At 49.2% G+C, this 19,454-nt stretch overlaps 3 protein-coding genes across 3 annotated transcripts; all 3 read left to right on the forward strand.

The window, feature by feature from the left end:
* Positions 1–38: 38 nt before the first annotated feature.
* LOC123381888 (keratin-associated protein 9-1-like) lies at positions 39–4,041 on the forward strand. Its single transcript, XM_045044373.1, has one exon. It carries the CDS (start codon positions 2,954–2,956, stop codon positions 3,434–3,436), a length of 483 nt encoding a protein of 160 aa, XP_044900308.1. The 5' UTR covers positions 39–2,953; the 3' UTR covers positions 3,437–4,041.
* A 155-nt stretch (positions 4,042–4,196) lies between these two features.
* Positions 4,197–8,199, forward strand: LOC123381885 (keratin-associated protein 9-1-like). The gene has a single exon (XM_045044370.1). The coding sequence runs from the start codon at positions 7,112–7,114 to the stop codon at positions 7,592–7,594; it is 483 nt and encodes a 160-aa protein (XP_044900305.1). The 5' UTR covers positions 4,197–7,111; the 3' UTR covers positions 7,595–8,199.
* Positions 8,200–8,311: 112 nt separating this feature from the next.
* LOC123381882 (keratin-associated protein 9-1-like) lies at positions 8,312–12,357 on the forward strand. The gene has a single exon (XM_045044367.1). The coding sequence runs from the start codon at positions 11,270–11,272 to the stop codon at positions 11,750–11,752; it is 483 nt and encodes a 160-aa protein (XP_044900302.1). The 5' UTR covers positions 8,312–11,269; the 3' UTR covers positions 11,753–12,357.
* Positions 12,358–19,454: the final 7,097 nt, after the last annotated feature.

A 19,454-nucleotide genomic window follows, 5' to 3' on the forward strand; every position in this document is an offset into this window, starting at 1 on the left:
CGCATTTTCAGCTGAGGAGATTTCACGGTGGAATGTCCCACAGCTGGCATGGACACACTCGGATCCAAGACTGTGGTTCGGGCGCTTGCTGAAGCGCACTTACGTTCAGATCTCCAGACGTGGTAGCAGACACCCTTAGTCTCAGCACCAGCAACGTGTCCATCCGAGGCCTGCTTTGACCGCACAAGTGTTACTCTCCTGTCCAGGCGGGCCATCACTGGCACTACGTTGTAGACATCAGTGTCCTACAACTCAGCCACAGCAGCCATATGTGAGGACGGCGGGACCTGCCCTTTAGAGCCCTGGGGAACACGGGATGCTCCTGTTGCCTTGGGTGGCATCCGGCCCCTCAGCACTCTTCTGCCTCACATACAGGTGAGCCTGCGGTGTCCTCGTGAGCCACAGAGGCAGCTGAACACGCTTGTGTTTGGGTCGTGCATATCACATTCTTGTTTGGCCTCCTCGTCCCCAGGACCTAATGGTATAGTAAAATGGCATCATGTGATTTTCTGCCAAACCTATGCATCTCCCCTCCCGTAAGGCAGTTTGTCATGGTGATCAAAATGTTGCCCAGAGAGTTGATGAAGCATGGTGTCAGGGCCAGAGAGATCGTGCAATGGGCACGTAGGACTTTGAGTACTCCATGAGCTCTGAACCATCTAAGGAAACAGAATAAGCTCTGGTATATTGTGGAGGAAGTGTGAGCAACCGAGGGGGGAAAAAACGATGCCTGCTCCGTGGGGGTGAGGAGAATGTGAGGAAGCAAAAAGAGACAACAACGTGTGCATTCCTAGGAGTCGAGGACGAAGGCTGGTGCTCCTGGTCCAGAGCCACTGGTGCCGCGTCAGCACTCAGGGCTGTGAGGCCGATTCAGGCTCTGAGAGGAATAGGAGACAGGGCCCCGGGTCCCTTCCTGGGAGCAGTGGAGGGACCTCTGATGAGCTTCGAAGGCCCCTATGCAGGACACATGCCACCATTGGAGACTAGGTACCCAGGATGCTCTGGAGAGACTGCCAAGGCCAAACGTGCCTACCGCTGCTGGTTCTCAAGAGCGCCGTGTTGGCAAACTGAGATGAAAACCTGACGCGACCCATGTTTCCGAATATTTGCTGGATGTTGACTAAATCCTTCATGAGCATTCCCTTCAATTCTTGGAGGGATTTGCAAAGTAGGTATTAAGGTTCCCATTGTAGAGGTGAGGAAATTGAGACTGAGTGGGGTAAAGGAATGTCAGAGTTTGGTTTTCCAGAAGCTCCTCTTAAGTAAAGAGTCCAGGAATGTGGATTCTTTGGGGAGGTCATATCACACTGGTCCGAGTGTGGGGAAGTGTCACAGGGAAGAAACACTTTGAGGCCAGCCTCACAGTTTGCAACCAAAGCTTTAACCTGGAAGGTATCTCAGAAACGGTACAACTCCAAACACGCACACGCGCGCGCGCACGCGATCGCGCACACACACGCAGACGCGCGCGCACGCACACACACACACACACACACACACACACAGGTTGAGATTCTCTTATTTCAGCCATGAGGGAGCTGGAGTCTTTATAAACCCACTCTCCAGAAGCAAGGGTTGAGTGTGTTTTCTCCGTGTGGCATGCTCAGGCAGCCTGACATTCTGCTGCGCGTGAAAAGGGCACTTAGGCATTGAGGTGCAGAGCTGGTAGGCAGAAGTTGTCCCAAACACACCAGTACCCAAGAGATAGGGTTGGTGGCTTCAGACGTCTTTGGCAGACTATGGTTGTCACCATTCATTCCACTATGTTCTGAATTAGCCGGGCGGATGGAGAAAATCATTGGAAGAAACAGAAGAAGATGGTGGAATATGAATGGGGGGATGAGGAGAGGAGTAGGGAGAAAAGGAGAAGGGAGGGAGGAAGAAAGGAAGCATAGAAGGAAGGGGGCAGGGAGGAAGCGAGGGAGAAAGGGAGGAGAAGAAAGAGAGAAACTAAAGAATGAAGGGAAGGAAGGAAGGCAAGAAGGCACGGTGTGAGGAAGGGATGGGCAGGCATGCAGGGAGGAAGGGAGAAAGGCAGAAAAAGAAAGACAGCCTGACAGAAAAAAGAAAGAGCAACCATAAATAAAGATGTAATGAGCTACGTGAGGACACTGACGAGGCTAGCTAACAAGGTTAGGACTAGAGTCCCCAACTCACCTGGTTTTGCCCAAACTGCCCCCGCCTTTATGGCCCTGAAAGCCCCCCCCTCCGGTGAAAGCGTTCGACCCGAGGAAAATCAGGGGTCCTGGTCAACAAGGACGTACATTGACTGATGGTTGCTTAGTCCCAGGGTACTGCTGCTGCTTCTCCCCACCTGCTTTGCTTCTGCCTCGCCATGTGGCAGAGAAAACCCCAGACATCGGCTACGCAAGGGTCTTTGATTGAACTGAGATACGCAGGTGGGGTTGGGTGCTACAGGAGACAGATAACGCCTGTGGGAGTCTTGAATCCGGCTTCTGTGGGGAAACGGAACTGGGCTCAGGGAACTACCACATCTGTCCCAGTGAACATATCAGCATCGTGCCCCTCACCTCAGAGATACTCGCAATCCACTTACAGTCTAAGGGCAAAGACTGGGGAGGGAACACTGCTGTGAGCCTAGCCACCCCAGCAGAACGTGATCACACGATGGATGCCATGATCACTGAAACAAGAACGATGCTGCTGATGTGCCCACCTTCCTCGCGTTGGAAAATGTTGCTGTGAGTTATTGTCAAATAGGAAACCATTAGACACTTATTTTGTAACGATTCCTAACATTTAGGAAACAGCTTCCTCGTTTATGATTCCCCCAGTGACTACGGAAAACGATGTAAACACCAACAAGGAAAGTCCTGCCCATTGGCCTAACCTTCGGGGGTCCAGCGCATAAAAGCCCCAGAACCGGAGGAGGCACCAGAATCTGACAACCTCACCTCCGGACAGGACCCGCCCACCCTCCACCCCAGACACCATGACCCACTCGTGCTGCTCCTCTTGCTGCCAGCCTACGTGCTGCAGGACCACCTGCTGCCGGACCACCTGCTGCCAGCCCAGCGGCTGTGGGTCCAGCGGCTATGGGTCGAGCTGCTGCCAGCCTTGCTGCCGCCCAACTTGCTGTCACACCACCTGCTGCCGGACCACCTGCTGCCAGCCCAGCTGCTGTGGGTGTAGCGGCTGTGGACACAACTGCGGTGGGTCTAGCGGCTGTGGTTCCAGCTGCTGCCAGCCTTGCTGCCGCCCAGCTTGCTGTCACACCACCTGCTGCCGGACCACCTGCTGCCAGCCCAGCTGCTGTGGGTCCAGCGGCTGCGGACACAACTGCGGTGGGTCTAGCGGCTGTGGGTCGAGCTGCTGCCAGCCTTGCTGCTGCCCAACTTGCTGTCATACCACCTGCTGCCGGACCACCTGCTGCCAGCCCAGCTGTTGTGGGTCCAGCGGCTGTGGACAAAACTGATGTGGGTCCCGCTGCTGCCAGCCAGGTTGCTGAACCCCCGTGTACTGCACGAGAACCTGCTACCACCCCACCTGCTGCGGCCTGCCTGGGTGCCTAGCCCAGGGCTCTGGATCCTGCTGCCAGCCTTCCTGCTGCTGATTGCCTCGCCAAGAACCACCATCTGACTTGCCACTTGGGAATTGGTCACCGCCAAGCGTTGCGGAAAGCCAGCCCGCAATCCCCAACATCTCGGTTAGTCGCCTGCCTGTCTACCATCTTGTGAACCGGCCCGATGAAGTTGTGGACCGCTTCTCCCTGATTCGCTTCTTCTTTCCTTCCTCTGCGTCATGTGCCAGCTTCACCCATCCTGATACAGAGTGAGGATCTCTGTTTGGTCTCCATAGTCAAGAACTTTATCCTGTCCCTCTAAATACGTCAGCGAAACAACTCCTCAGGAATGACCTATAACTCGTGGAAACTGCTGAAAGCCCACACGGGTATGTTTCCTTTCTCGGTGTACTCATGAAGCTTGTACGCCTCTTGCTGCCTGTCATGTTCCCTTTCAATGTCTCCCTAGACGCGGGGAGTCTCACCTGCATCTCTTAATAAATCCTAATCATTTGGAATCCCGTACTGTCTATGTGTTTTTGTACCCTGTTTCCAATGCGAGGTTTTGTACGTACATTTTACATCACATGCAGTGTCCGTGTGGAGCCATACACGGTCCTCCACAAGTCATTATGCGCATTTTCAGCTGAGGAGATTTCACGGTGGAATGTCCCACAGCTGGCATGGACACACTCGGATCCAAGACTGTGGTTCGGGCGCTTGCTGAAGCGCACTTACGTTCAGATCTCCAGACGTGGTAGCAGACACCCTTAGTCTCAGCACCAGCAACGTGTCCATCCGAGGCCTGCTTTGACCGCACAAGTGTTACTCTCCTGTCCAGGCGGGCCATCACTGGCACTACGTTGTAGACATCAGTGTCCTACAACTCAGCCACAGCAGCCATATGTGAGGACGGCGGGACCTGCCCTTTAGAGCCCTGGGGAACACGGGATGCTCCTGTTGCCTTGGGTGGCATCCGGCCCCTCAGCACTCTTCTGCCTCACATACAGGTGAGCCTGCGGTGTCCTCGTGAGCCACAGAGGCAGCTGAACACGCTTGTGTTTGGGTCGTGCATATCACATTCTTGTTTGGCCTCCTCGTCCCCAGGACCTAATGGTATAGTAAAATGGCATCATGTGATTTTCTGCCAAACCTATGCATCTCCCCTCCCGTAAGGCAGTTTGTCATGGTGATCAAAATGTTGCCCAGAGAGTTGATGAAGCATGGTGTCAGGGCCAGAGAGATCGTGCAATGGGCACGTAGGACTTTGAGTACTCCATGAGCTCTGAACCATCTAAGGAAACAGAATAAGCTCTGGTATATTGTGGAGGAAGTGTGAGCAACCGAGGGGGGAAAAAACGATGCCTGCTCCGTGGGGGTGAGGAGAATGTGAGGAAGCAAAAAGAGACAACAACGTGTGCATTCCTAGGAGTCGAGGACGAAGGCTGGTGCTCCTGGTCCAGAGCCACTGGTGCCGCGTCAGCACTCAGGGCTGTGAGGCCGATTCAGGCTCTGAGAGGAATAGGAGACAGGGCCCCGGGTCCCTTCCTGGGAGCAGTGGAGGGACCTCTGATGAGCTTCGAAGGCCCCTATGCAGGACACATGCCACCATTGGAGACTAGGTACCCAGGATGCTCTGGAGAGACTGCCAAGGCCAAACGTGCCTACCGCTGCTGGTTCTCAAGAGCGCCGTGTTGGCAAACTGAGATGAAAACCTGACGCGACCCATGTTTCCGAATATTTGCTGGATGTTGACTAAATCCTTCATGAGCATTCCCTTCAATTCTTGGAGGGATTTGCAAAGTAGGTATTAAGGTTCCCATTGTAGAGGTGAGGAAATTGAGACTGAGTGGGGTAAAGGAATGTCAGAGTTTGGTTTTCCAGAAGCTCCTCTTAAGTAAAGAGTCCAGGAATGTGGATTCTTTGGGGAGGTCATATCACACTGGTCCGAGTGTGGGGAAGTGTCACAGGGAAGAAACACTTTGAGGCCAGCCTCACAGTTTGCAACCAAAGCTTTAACCTGGAAGGTATCTCAGAAACGGTACAACTCCAAACACGCACACGCGCGCGCGCACGCGATCGCGCACACACACGCAGACGCGCGCGCACGCACACACACACACACACACACACACACACAGGTTGAGATTCTCTTATTTCAGCCATGAGGGAGCTGGAGTCTTTATAAACCCACTCTCCAGAAGCAAGGGTTGAGTGTGTTTTCTCCGTGTGGCATGCTCAGGCAGCCTGACATTCTGCTGCGCGTGAAAAGGGCACTTAGGCATTGAGGTGCAGAGCTGGTAGGCAGAAGTTGTCCCAAACACACCAGTACCCAAGAGATAGGGTTGGTGGCTTCAGACGTCTTTGGCAGACTATGGTTGTCACCATTCATTCCACTATGTTCTGAATTAGCCGGGCGGATGGAGAAAATCATTGGAAGAAACAGAAGAAGATGGTGGAATATGAATGGGGGGATGAGGAGAGGAGTAGGGAGAAAAGGAGAAGGGAGGGAGGAAGAAAGGAAGCATAGAAGGAAGGGGGCAGGGAGGAAGCGAGGGAGAAAGGGAGGAGAAGAAAGAGAGAAACTAAAGAATGAAGGGAAGGAAGGAAGGCAAGAAGGCACGGTGTGAGGAAGGGATGGGCAGGCATGCAGGGAGGAAGGGAGAAAGGCAGAAAAAGAAAGACAGCCTGACAGAAAAAAGAAAGAGCAACCATAAATAAAGATGTAATGAGCTACGTGAGGACACTGACGAGGCTAGCTAACAAGGTTAGGACTAGAGTCCCCAACTCACCTGGTTTTGCCCAAACTGCCCCCGCCTTTATGGCCCTGAAAGCCCCCGCCTCCGGTGAAAGCGTTCGACCCGAGGAAAATCAGGGGTCCTGGTCAACAAGGACGTACATTGACTGATGGTTGCTTAGTCCCAGGGTACTGCTGCTGCTTCTCCCCACCTGCTTTGCTTCTGCCTCGCCATGTGGCAGAGAAAACCCCAGACATCGGCTACGCAAGGGTCTTTGATTGAACTGAGATACGCAGGTGGGGTTGGGTGCTACAGGAGACAGATAACGCCTGTGGGAGTCTTGAATCCGGCTTCTGTGGGGAAACGGAACTGGGCTCAGGGAACTACCACATCTGTCCCAGTGAACATATCAGCATCGTGCCCCTCACCTCAGAGATACTCGCAATCCACTTACAGTCTAAGGGCAAAGACTGGGGAGGGAACACTGCTGTGAGCCTAGCCACCCCAGCAGAACGTGATCACACGATGGATGCCATGATCACTGAAACAAGAACGATGCTGCTGATGTGCCCACCTTCCTCGCGTTGGAAAATGTTGCTGTGAGTTATTGTCAAATAGGAAACCATTAGACACTTATTTTGTAACGATTCCTAACATTTAGGAAACAGCTTCCTCGTTTATGATTCCCCCAGTGACTACGGAAAACGATGTAAACACCAACAAGGAAAGTCCTGCCCATTGGCCTAACCTTCGGGGGTCCAGCGCATAAAAGCCCCAGAACCGGAGGAGGCACCAGAATCTGACAACCTCACCTCCGGACAGGACCCGCCCACCCTCCACCCCAGACACCATGACCCACTCGTGCTGCTCCTCTTGCTGCCAGCCTACGTGCTGCAGGACCACCTGCTGCCGGACCACCTGCTGCCAGCCCAGCGGCTGTGGGTCCAGCGGCTATGGGTCGAGCTGCTGCCAGCCTTGCTGCCGCCCAACTTGCTGTCACACCACCTGCTGCCGGACCACCTGCTGCCAGCCCAGCTGCTGTGGGTGTAGCGGCTGTGGACACAACTGCGGTGGGTCTAGCGGCTGTGGTTCCAGCTGCTGCCAGCCTTGCTGCCGCCCAGCTTGCTGTCACACCACCTGCTGCCGGACCACCTGCTGCCAGCCCAGCTGCTGTGGGTCCAGCGGCTGCGGACACAACTGCGGTGGGTCTAGCGGCTGTGGGTCGAGCTGCTGCCAGCCTTGCTGCTGCCCAACTTGCTGTCATACCACCTGCTGCCGGACCACCTGCTGCCAGCCCAGCTGTTGTGGGTCCAGCGGCTGTGGACAAAACTGATGTGGGTCCCGCTGCTGCCAGCCAGGTTGCTGAACCCCCGTGTACTGCACGAGAACCTGCTACCACCCCACCTGCTGCGGCCTGCCTGGGTGCCTAGCCCAGGGCTCTGGATCCTGCTGCCAGCCTTCCTGCTGCTGATTGCCTCGCCAAGAACCACCATCTGACTTGCCACTTGGGAATTGGTCACCGCCAAGCGTTGCGGAAAGCCAGCCCGCAATCCCCAACATCTCGGTTAGTCGCCTGCCTGTCTACCATCTTGTGAACCGGCCCGATGAAGTTGTGGACCGCTTCTCCCTGATTCGCTTCTTCTTTCCTTCCTCTGCGTCATGTGCCAGCTTCACCCATCCTGATACAGAGTGAGGATCTCTGTTTGGTCTCCATAGTCAAGAACTTTATCCTGTCCCTCTAAATACGTCAGCGAAACAACTCCTCAGGAATGACCTATAACTCGTGGAAACTGCTGAAAGCCCACACGGGTATGTTTCCTTTCTCGGTGTACTCATGAAGCTTGTACGCCTCTTGCTGCCTGTCATGTTCCCTTTCAATGTCTCCCTAGACGCGGGGAGTCTCACCTGCATCTCTTAATAAATCCTAATCATTTGGAATCCCGTACTGTCTATGTGTTTTTGTACCCTGTTTCCAATGCGAGGTTTTGTACGTACATTTTACATCACATGCAGTGTCCGTGTGGAGCCATGCACGGTCCTCCACAAGTCATTATGCGCATTTTCAGCTGAGGAGATTTCACGGTGGAATGTCCCACAGCTGGCATGGACACACTCGGATCCAAGACTGTGGTTCGGGCGCTTGCTGAAGCGCACTTACGTTCAGATCTCCAGACGTGGTAGCAGACACCCTTAGTCTCAGCACCAGCAACGTGTCCATCCGAGGCCTGCTTTGACCGCACAAGTGTTACTCTCCTGTCCAGGCGGGCCATCACTGGCACTACGTTGTAGACATCAGTGTCCTACAACTCAGCCACAGCAGCCATATGTGAGGACGGCGGGACCTGCCCTTTAGAGCCCTGGGGAACACGGGATGCTCCTGTTGCCTTGGGTGGCATCCGGCCCCTCAGCACTCTTCTGCCTCACATACAGGTGAGCCTGCGGTGTCCTCGTGAGCCACAGAGGCAGCTGAACACGCTTGTGTTTGGGTCGTGCATATCACATTCTTGTTTGGCCTCCTCGTCCCCAGGACCTAATGGTATAGTAAAATGGCATCATGTGATTTTCTGCCAAACCTATGCATCTCCCCTCCCGTAAGGCAGTTTGTCATGGTGATCAAAATGTTGCCCAGAGAGTTGATGAAGCATGGTGTCAGGGCCAGAGAGATCGTGCAATGGGCACGTAGGACTTTGAGTACTCCATGAGCTCTGAACCATCTAAGGAAACAGAATAAGCTCTGGTATATTGTGGAGGAAGTGTGAGCAACCGAGGGGGGAAAAAACGATGCCTGCTCCGTGGGGGTGAGGAGAATGTGAGGAAGCAAAAAGAGACAACAACGTGTGCATTCCTAGGAGTCGAGGACGAAGGCTGGTGCTCCTGGTCCAGAGCCACTGGTGCCGCGTCAGCACTCAGGGCTGTGAGGCCGATTCAGGCTCTGAGAGGAATAGGAGACAGGGCCCCGGGTCCCTTCCTGGGAGCAGTGGAGGGACCTCTGATGAGCTTCGAAGGCCCCTATGCAGGACACATGCCACCATTGGAGACTAGGTACCCAGGATGCTCTGGAGAGACTGCCAAGGCCAAACGTGCCTACCGCTGCTGGTTCTCAAGAGCGCCGTGTTGGCAAACTGAGATGAAAACCTGACGCGACCCATGTTTCCGAATATTTGCTGGATGTTGACTAAATCCTTCATGAGCATTCCCTTCAATTCTTGGAGGGATTTGCAAAGTAGGTATTAAGGTTCCCATTGTAGAGGTGAGGAAATTGAGACTGAGTGGGGTAAAGGAATGTCAGAGTTTGGTTTTCCAGAAGCTCCTCTTAAGTAAAGAGTCCAGGAATGTGGATTCTTTGGGGAGGTCATATCACACTGGTCCGAGTGTGGGGAAGTGTCACAGGGAAGAAACACTTTGAGGCCAGCCTCACAGTTTGCAACCAAAGCTTTAACCTGGAAGGTATCTCAGAAACGGTACAACTCCAAACACGCACACGCGCGCGCGCACGCGATCGCGCACACACACGCAGACGCGCGCGCACGCACACACACACACACACACACACACACACAGGTTGAGATTCTCTTATTTCAGCCATGAGGGAGCTGGAGTCTTTATAAACCCACTCTCCAGAAGCAAGGGTTGAGTGTGTTTTCTCCGTGTGGCATGCTCAGGCAGCCTGACATTCTGCTGCGCGTGAAAAGGGCACTTAGGCATTGAGGTGCAGAGCTGGTAGGCAGAAGTTGTCCCAAACACACCAGTACCCAAGAGATAGGGTTGGTGGCTTCAGACGTCTTTGGCAGACTATGGTTGTCACCATTCATTCCACTATGTTCTGAATTAGCCGGGCGGATGGAGAAAATCATTGGAAGAAACAGAAGAAGATGGTGGAATATGAATGGGGGGATGAGGAGAGGAGTAGGGAGAAAAGGAGAAGGGAGGGAGGAAGAAAGGAAGCATAGAAGGAAGGGGGCAGGGAGGAAGCGAGGGAGAAAGGGAGGAGAAGAAAGAGAGAAACTAAAGAATGAAGGGAAGGAAGGAAGGCAAGAAGGCACGGTGTGAGGAAGGGATGGGCAGGCATGCAGGGAGGAAGGGAGAAAGGCAGAAAAAGAAAGACAGCCTGACAGAAAAAAGAAAGAGCAACCATAAATAAAGATGTAATGAGCTACGTGAGGACACTGACGAGGCTAGCTAACAAGGTTAGGACTAGAGTCCCCAACTCACCTGGTTTTGCCCAAACTGCCCCCGCCTTTATGGCCCTGAAAGCCCCCGCCTCCGGTGAAAGCGTTCGACCCGAGGAAAATCAGGGGTCCTGGTCAACAAGGACGTACATTGACTGATGGTTGCTTAGTCCCAGGGTACTGCTGCTGCTTCTCCCCACCTGCTTTGCTTCTGCCTCGCCATGTGGCAGAGAAAACCCCAGACATCGGCTACGCAAGGGTCTTTGATTGAACTGAGATACGCAGGTGGGGTTGGGTGCTACAGGAGACAGATAACGCCTGTGGGAGTCTTGAATCCGGCTTCTGTGGGGAAACGGAACTGGGCTCAGGGAACTACCACATCTGTCCCAGTGAACATATCAGCATCGTGCCCCTCACCTCAGAGATACTCGCAATCCACTTACAGTCTAAGGGCAAAGACTGGGGAGGGAACACTGCTGTGAGCCTAGCCACCCCAGCAGAACGTGATCACACGATGGATGCCATGATCACTGAAACAAGAACGATGCTGCTGATGTGCCCACCTTCCTCGCGTTGGAAAATGTTGCTGTGAGTTATTGTCAAATAGGAAACCATTAGACACTTATTTTGTAACGATTCCTAACATTTAGGAAACAGCTTCCTCGTTTATGATTCCCCCAGTGACTACGGAAAACGATGTAAACACCAACAAGGAAAGTCCTGCCCATTGGCCTAACCTTCGGGGGTCCAGCGCATAAAAGCCCCAGAACCGGAGGAGGCACCAGAATCTGACAACCTCACCTCCGGACAGGACCCGCCCACCCTCCACCCCAGACACCATGACCCACTCGTGCTGCTCCTCTTGCTGCCAGCCTACGTGCTGCAGGACCACCTGCTGCCGGACCACCTGCTGCCAGCCCAGCGGCTGTGGGTCCAGCGGCTATGGGTCGAGCTGCTGCCAGCCTTGCTGCCGCCCAACTTGCTGTCACACCACCTGCTGCCGGACCACCTGCTGCCAGCCCAGCTGCTGTGGGTGTAGCGGCTGTGGACACAACTGCGGTGGGTCTAGCGGCTGTGGTTCCAGCTGCTGCCAGCCTTGCTGCCGCCCAGCTTGCTGTCACACCACCTGCTGCCGGACCACCTGCTGCCAGCCCAGCTGCTGTGGGTCCAGCGGCTGCGGACACAACTGCGGTGGGTCTAGCGGCTGTGGGTCGAGCTGCTGCCAGCCTTGCTGCTGCCCAACTTGCTGTCATACCACCTGCTGCCGGACCACCTGCTGCCAGCCCAGCTGTTGTGGGTCCAGCGGCTGTGGACAAAACTGATGTGGGTCCCGCTGCTGCCAGCCAGGTTGCTGAACCCCCGTGTACTGCACGAGAACCTGCTACCACCCCACCTGCTGCGGCCTGCCTGGGTGCCTAGCCCAGGGCTCTGGATCCTGCTGCCAGCCTTCCTGCTGCTGATTGCCTCGCCAAGAACCACCATCTGACTTGCCACTTGGGAATTGGTCACCGCCAAGCGTTGCGGAAAGCCAGCCCGCAATCCCCAACATCTCGGTTAGTCGCCTGCCTGTCTACCATCTTGTGAACCGGCCCGATGAAGTTGTGGACCGCTTCTCCCTGATTCGCTTCTTCTTTCCTTCCTCTGGGTCATGTGCCAGCTTCACCCATCCTGATACAGAGTGAGGATCTCTGTTTGGTCTCCATAGTCAAGAACTTTATCCTGTCCCTCTAAATACGTCAGCGAAACAACTCCTCAGGAATGACCTATAACTCGTGGAAACTGCTGAAAGCCCACACGGGTATGTTTCCTTTCTCGGTGTACTCATGAAGCTTGTACGCCTCTTGCTGCCTGTCATGTTCCCTTTCAATGTCTCCCTAGACGCGGGGAGTCTCACCTGCATCTCTTAATAAATCCTAATCATTTGGAATCCCGTACTGTCTATGTGTTTTTGTACCCTGTTTCCAATGCGAGGTTTTGTACGTACATTTTACATCACATGCAGTGTCCGTGTGGAGCCATACACGGTCCTCCACAAGTCATTATGCGCATTTTCAGCTGAGGAGATTTCACGGTGGAATGTCCCACAGCTGGCATGGACACACTCGGATCCAAGACTGTGGTTCGGGCGCTTGCTGAAGCGCACTTACGTTCAGATCTCCAGACGTGGTAGCAGACACCCTTAGTCTCAGCACCAGCAACGTGTCCATCCGAGGCCTGCTTTGACCGCACAAGTGTTACTCTCCTGTCCAGGCGGGCCATCACTGGCACTACGTTGTAGACATCAGTGTCCTACAACTCAGCCACAGCAGCCATATGTGAGGACGGCGGGACCTGCCCTTTAGAGCCCTGGGGAACACGGGATGCTCCTGTTGCCTTGGGTGGCATCCGGCCCCTCAGCACTCTTCTGCCTCACATACAGGTGAGCCTGCGGTGTCCTCGTGAGCCACAGAGGCAGCTGAACACGCTTGTGTTTGGGTCGTGCATATCACATTCTTGTTTGGCCTCCTTTTCCCCAGGACCTAATGGTATAGTAAAATGGCATCATGTGATTTTCTGCCAAACCTATGTATGTCCCCATCCCGTAAGGCAGTTTTTCAGTTCTTCATAAATCTTGACCAATGGTTATCCAGTAAGTATATTTATTGATGATTTCTTAGTCTCAGTGTTCTCCGTGGCTTCTATCTTCCTCTTTGTTTCTGCTTTCACATTTGAAAAAGTTGTTGTCAGACATCCTCCACTCATATGTCTTTGATTGAAATGGGATACAAGATGGACTAGGGTGGTACAAGAGACAGATGACTGTGGAAGTGTTCAATCAGGCTTTTTTGAGTAAACAGACTTCGTCTCAGGCATGATTTTAATTCATTACTGTGAACATATCAATATCATGTCCTTCACTTCAGGAACATCCCAATCTGTGTTCAACCTATGGAGCAACCTGCGGATATCTACTGACCTCACCTACCAACCACACCCCAGGCTAGTAGGAACAATATCACATGATGAAATTATTGTAGCAAGAGTGTTGCTCCTGATGTGACCACCTTGCTTTTATCTGGGTATTTATTTTCTTTCCTTCTCTCTTCTTTTTATTTTTTATCATAGGCATTGTGCCCAACATGGAGCCTAATGTAGGTCTTGAGCTCATCTTCCTGAGATTAAGACCTTAGCTGGGATCAAGAGTTGGACATTTTTCCAATTAAGCCAACCTGTAACCCTATATCTGAAAAATTTGCTATGAGTCATTCTCAAATAGAAAACACATTAAACACTTATTTTCTGAAAATCATAACATTTAGGGAACAGCTTCCTCATTTTTTCCACACCTCCCCCAGTGATCTTCGAAATCAATGTAAACAATAACAACAACAAGAAAAGCCGTTCCCACGATCCAAACTTGAGGGGTCTAGGGCACAAAAGCCTCAGAACAGGAAGGGGCACTACAATCTGAGAAACTCGCCTCTGAACAGGACCTGCCCACCCTCTACCCCTGACACCATGACCCACTCATGTTCCTTCTCTTGCTCCCAGCCTACCTTCTGCAGGACCACCTGCTGTGGATCCAGTGGCTGTGTGTCCAGCTGCTGCCAGCCTTGCTGCTGCCCCAGTTGCTGCTGTACAGCTTGCTCCCAGCCAGATTGCTCTATCCCTGTGTACTTGAAGAGAACCTACTACCACCCCACGTGCTCCTGCCTGCCTGGGTGCCTAGCTCAAGGTTGTGCATTCAGCTGTTGTCAGCCTACTGCTGCCCAACCTGCTACCACAGCCCCTGCTGCAGGACTACCTGCTGCTGCACTGTGTGTGTGTCCAGCTCTTTCTAGCCTTCCTGCTGCTGATCGACTTGTTGTAGACCCACCACTGACCGAAGATATATTTCTAGACCAGTTTACCAAAGTTGCTGTTCCTGTAAGAACTTTCTCCCTAAACTTTACTGGGAACACATGCTTATTCTTCACTTTCATCATCTTTTACTACAATGCTTGTGATTCTATTAAGGGAATGAAGTCTACTTAAATTTGATCTTATTCTTATTTTCTCTTGATCACTGTAAGAATTGCTGATCTACTTCATCTGGTCAACTCCAGATGCTGGTCAACATCTGTTGATTCGTAGTTTCAGCCTTGGAAAAGTGACCATCACTTTTCACTTCTATGGCACTTAAATTGTATTTTTATTTTATTTTTTGTTTAAATTTTATTTAGTTAACATATAGTGAAATATTGGTTTCAAGAATAGAATTCAATGATTCACCACTTACATACAACATCCAGTGCCCATCACAGCAAGTGCCCTCCTTAATACCTATTACCCATCAAGCCTATCTCCCTCCTGCCTCCCTCTGTCAGACCATAGTTTGTTCTCTATCATTAAGAGTCTCTTGTGGTTTATTTCTCTCTCTCTTCTCTTTTTTACCCTCCTCAATGTTCATGTGTTTTATTTCTTAAATTCCACATGAGTGAAATTATATGGTATTTGTCTTCCTCTGAATATTTCACTTAGCAGAGTACATTCTAGATCCATCCACATCATTGCAGATGGCAAGATTTCATTCTTTTTGGTGGCTGAGAAATATTCTATTGTATATATATACCACATCTTCTTTTTCCATTCATCAATCGATGGACTTTTGGGTTCTCTCCATAGTTTGGCTATTGCTGATAATGCTGCTATAAACATTAGGGTGCATGTACCCCTTCAAATTTGTATTTTTGTGTCCTTTGGGTAAATACCTAATAGTGCACTTGCTGGGTCATAGGGTAGTTCTATGTTCAGTTTTTTAAGGAACCTCCATACTACTTTCCAGAATGGCAGCATCAGTTTGCATTCCCACAAGCACCTGTTGTTTCTTGTGTTGTTAAGTCTAGCCATTCTGACAGGTGTGAGGTAATATCTCATTGTGGTTTTGATTTGTATTCCCCTGATGGTGAGTAATGTTGAGCATCTTTTCATGTGTCTGTTAGCCATCTGGATGTCTTTTTTTTTTTTTTTGAGAGACAGAGACAGAGACAGAGAGACAGAGAGACGGAGCACAAGCAGGAGACGGGCAGAGAGAGAGGGAGACACAGAATCCGAAGCAGGCTCCAGGCTCTGAGCTATCAGCACAGAGCCCAACGTGGGCCTCAAACTCATAAACCGCGAGATCATGACCTGAGCTGAAGTCAGTAGCTTAACTGACTGAGCCACCCTAGCACCCCAGATGTCTTTTTTAGAAAAGTGTCTCTTCATGTTTTCTGCCCATTTCTTATCCGGATTATTTGCTTTTTGGTGTTGAGTTTGCTAAGTTCTTTATGGATTTTGGATACTAACCCTTTATCAGATATATCATTTGCAAATATCGTCTCCATTCTGTAGTCTGCCTTTTAGTTTTGTTGGTTGCTTCCTTCACTGTGCAGAAGGTTTTTATCTTGATGAAGTCCCAATAGTTCGTGTTTGCTTTTGTTTCTCTTGCCTTTGGTAACGTGTCTAGTAAGAAATTGCTCTGACTGAGGTCACAGAGGTTGCTGCCTGTGTTCTCCTCTAGGATTTTGATGGTTTCCTATATCATAGGCCAGTATCCCTGATGAACATGGATGCAAAAATTCTCAACAAGATACTAGAGAATCTAGTTCAATAGTACATTAAAAGAATTATTCACCATGGTCAAGTGGGATTTGTTCCTTGTTTGCAGGACTGGTTCAGTATTCACAAATCAATGTGACACACCACATTAGTAAAAGAAAGGATAAGAATCATAAGAATCATCTATCATCGATAGATGCATAAAAAGCATTTGACAAAATACATCCATTCTTTATAAAAACCCTCAAAAAGTAGGGTTAGATGACATATACCTCAATGTCATAAAGGCCGTATATAAACTACCCACAGCTAATACCATCCTAAGTGAGGAAAAACTGAGAGCCTTTCCCCTATGGTCAGAAACAAGACAAGGATGTCCACTCTCACCATTACTATTTAACGTAGTGCTGGAAGTCTTAGCCTTAGAAATCAGACACAAAAAGAAATAAAAAGCATCCAAATCAGCAAGGAGGACATCAAACTTCCACTGTCACAGATGACATGATACTTTATGTAGAAAACCCAAAAAACTCCACCAAAAAATTGCTAGAACTAATATGTGAATTCAGCAAAGTCACAGGATATAAAATCAACATGCAAAAATCTGTTGTATTTCTATACACCAATAAATAAGCAGCAGAAAAAGAAATCAAGGAATCGATTCTATTTGCAATTGCACCAAAAACAATAAGATATCTAGGAATAAACCTAACCAAAGAGGTAAAAAATCTGTATTCTGAAAACTATAGAACACTTATGAAAGAAATTGAGGACACAAAGAAAGGGAAAAGCATTCATTGCTCACATATTGGAAAGACAAACACTGTTAAAATGTCTATACTACCAAAAGCAATCTACACATTTAATGCAATCCCTATCAAAATACCACCAGCATTTTTCAAGGAGCCAGAACAAACAATCCAAAAATTTGTATGGAACCACAGAAGACCCTAAATAGCCAAAGCAATCCTGAAAAAGAAAAACAAAACTAGAAGCATCACTATTCCAGATTTCAAGCTATATTACGAAGTTGTAGTCATCAAGATAGTATGGCACTGGTACAAAAACAGACACATAATGCAACAGAATAGAAAACCCAGAAATGGACCCACAACTATATGGTCAACTAATCTTTGACAAAGCAGGAAAGAATATCCAATGGAAAAAAAAGACAGTCTTTTCAACAAAAAGTGTTGGGAAAACAGGATGAGGACATGCAGAAGAATGAAACTGGACCACTTTCTTACACCATACACAAAAATAAATTCAAAATGGATGAAAAACATAAATGTGAGACCAGAAACCATTAAACAAATTTTTTTAAGTTTGTTTTTGGTTGGGGGAGGGAAAGAGAGACAGAGAGAGAGAAAATGTGAGTGGGGAGGAGCAGAGAGAGAGGGAGAGAAACCCAAGCAGATTCCATGCTCTCAGGGCAGAGCCCAATGTGGGCTCAAACTCGCAAACCATGAGATCATGACGTGAGTCAAAATCAAGAGTTGGAGCTTAACTGACTGAGCCAGCCAGGTGCCCCTAAACAACCTCTTACATGTGTATATTTAGCTCTCCACAGTGATCATTATTGATCATCTTTTTAGATATATGCATTATATTTAGTAGCTTCTGCCAGGTTACTAAACTCTTCACTATGACTGAATTTTCTTCTTTCCATTCTTTCATAATAAAATCTGTATTATCCTGCATCCAATGTTTGTGTGTTTGTGTGTTTGTGTGCATTTCCTTTATGAATTCCTTTTTGAAGCTTTCCTTTGGGTTTCATTCTTTTTTTGGGGGGGGGTCATTCTATATTTAATATCTCATTCAGTTATCACTATAGTCCTACAAATTAGGCAGAGCCAAGATTATAATTCCATTATCATTCTCAGTTCAAGGATCAGGAAATTATTTGCCATACAGCTATTAATTGACATAAGCAAGTCCTTTTATTTCAGGTCAAAGATATTTTTATTTACCTTTCCGTAAGTAGAAATAACACTAGTGATGGGGCATGGGGAAGACGTACATTTTGAATTATTTCTCTAACAATGGAAATAAAACTACTTCAGTCTACAAAGACCTTCCTAAATATTCTTCCCACCTTTATTACCAGTAAAGACTGCCTTTAAGAGTTTTAGTTAATGAAGGGAGGCTTTACATCTCTGGGTTCTAATCTGCCACTAGTGCAATCTGTCACCAAAAGTAACCTGAGTATCATTGGCCCCAAAAGTGTTCCTGGCCTTATTCTTATTCATCAAAGAAGGACCCTCTTCTTTGATGTTATGGATTGGCATACTGGTATCATTTCATTCATCCTAACAGAAATTGGGATGAAGGGGGCGCCTGGGTGGCGCAGTCGGTTAAGCGTCCGACTTCAGCCAGGTCACGATCTCGCGGTCTGTGAGTTCGAGCCCCGCGTCAGGCTCTGGGCTGATGGCTCAGAGCCTGGAGCCTGTTTCCGATTCTGTGTCTCCCTCTCTCTCTGCCCCTCCCCCGTTCGTGCTCTGTCTCTCTCTGTCCCCAAAATAAATAAACGTTGAAAAAAAAATTAAAAAAAAAAAAAGAAAAGAAATTGGGATGAAGAATTACACTTGGAAAGAACACAAGCTCAGGCCACAATTCCTGGTCTCCCAAACTTTGAGGCAATTTGGTCTCCTCACCTGGACATTGTTAACAGAAGATAAGTTTGTAGAGGCCTGAGAACTGAAGTACCCTGAAATATGCATATAACCCTTTTATCCCATCATAATATTTGAGCTGTAAATGGAAAGAGAACAATTTATTGTGTTCTATGAGATAAAGACACATAAGCTAAAGGAAATCAAAATCAGAATTTTCAGGAAAAAGAGGAAAAAAGAGAAATGAAAAAAAAGGAGAAGAAAGAATGCACTATTCAAACCCAAGATGGACATTAAGTTAGTTCCCAAGTGGAAGAAACCTGGATTTTTGTATTAAAAGCTGAATAATAAAGACAATAGCTAAGGCACCCAGCAGTACAAGGGTTAATATGGCTCTGTACAGAAAATAAGCAATTTTAATTATAACCATCTTCTTAAGAGATATAAAAATTCCTTGGATTAGTTAACACACTAGATGTGACAGTGTGATCTTCCTAGAGGGTATATTGAATATTTTGCCAGATTACTAAACTTTACAATGTGGAGAATGGATGGGAAGAATTAGTAACATTTCCTGAGGGCCTACCACACACTGGCTACTGAGATAGATGCTTTATCTGCACTATCTTTCGTTCTCACACAACCCTGAAAAATGGGTATTATTGCCCCCCATATTAGAGCTGAGGAAATCAGTGTTGAATAATGTAACTTGTAGGAAATTACATGAACATCAAAACCATCTTGGCTTCAAAAACAAAGTTTTTCTGTGGGGTACAGATGAAATCATAAAGATATAAATCAGTGGAACCCAATTGAGAGTCCAGAAAGAGACACACACTTATTATGCATTGAT

Source organism: Felis catus, chromosome E1 (assembly GCF_018350175.1).
Source record: "Felis catus isolate Fca126 chromosome E1, F.catus_Fca126_mat1.0, whole genome shotgun sequence".
Lineage (NCBI taxonomy): Eukaryota > Metazoa > Chordata > Mammalia > Carnivora > Felidae > Felis > Felis catus.

What these genes read in the sequence shown, in the direction of transcription:
- LOC123381888 (XM_045044373.1), top strand. Translation starts at nt 2,954, where the DNA reads ATGACCCACTCGTGCTGCTCCTCTTGCTGCCAGCCTACGTGCTGCAGG.
- LOC123381885 (XM_045044370.1), top strand. Translation starts at nt 7,112, where the DNA reads ATGACCCACTCGTGCTGCTCCTCTTGCTGCCAGCCTACGTGCTGCAGG.
- LOC123381882 (XM_045044367.1), top strand. Translation starts at nt 11,270, where the DNA reads ATGACCCACTCGTGCTGCTCCTCTTGCTGCCAGCCTACGTGCTGCAGG.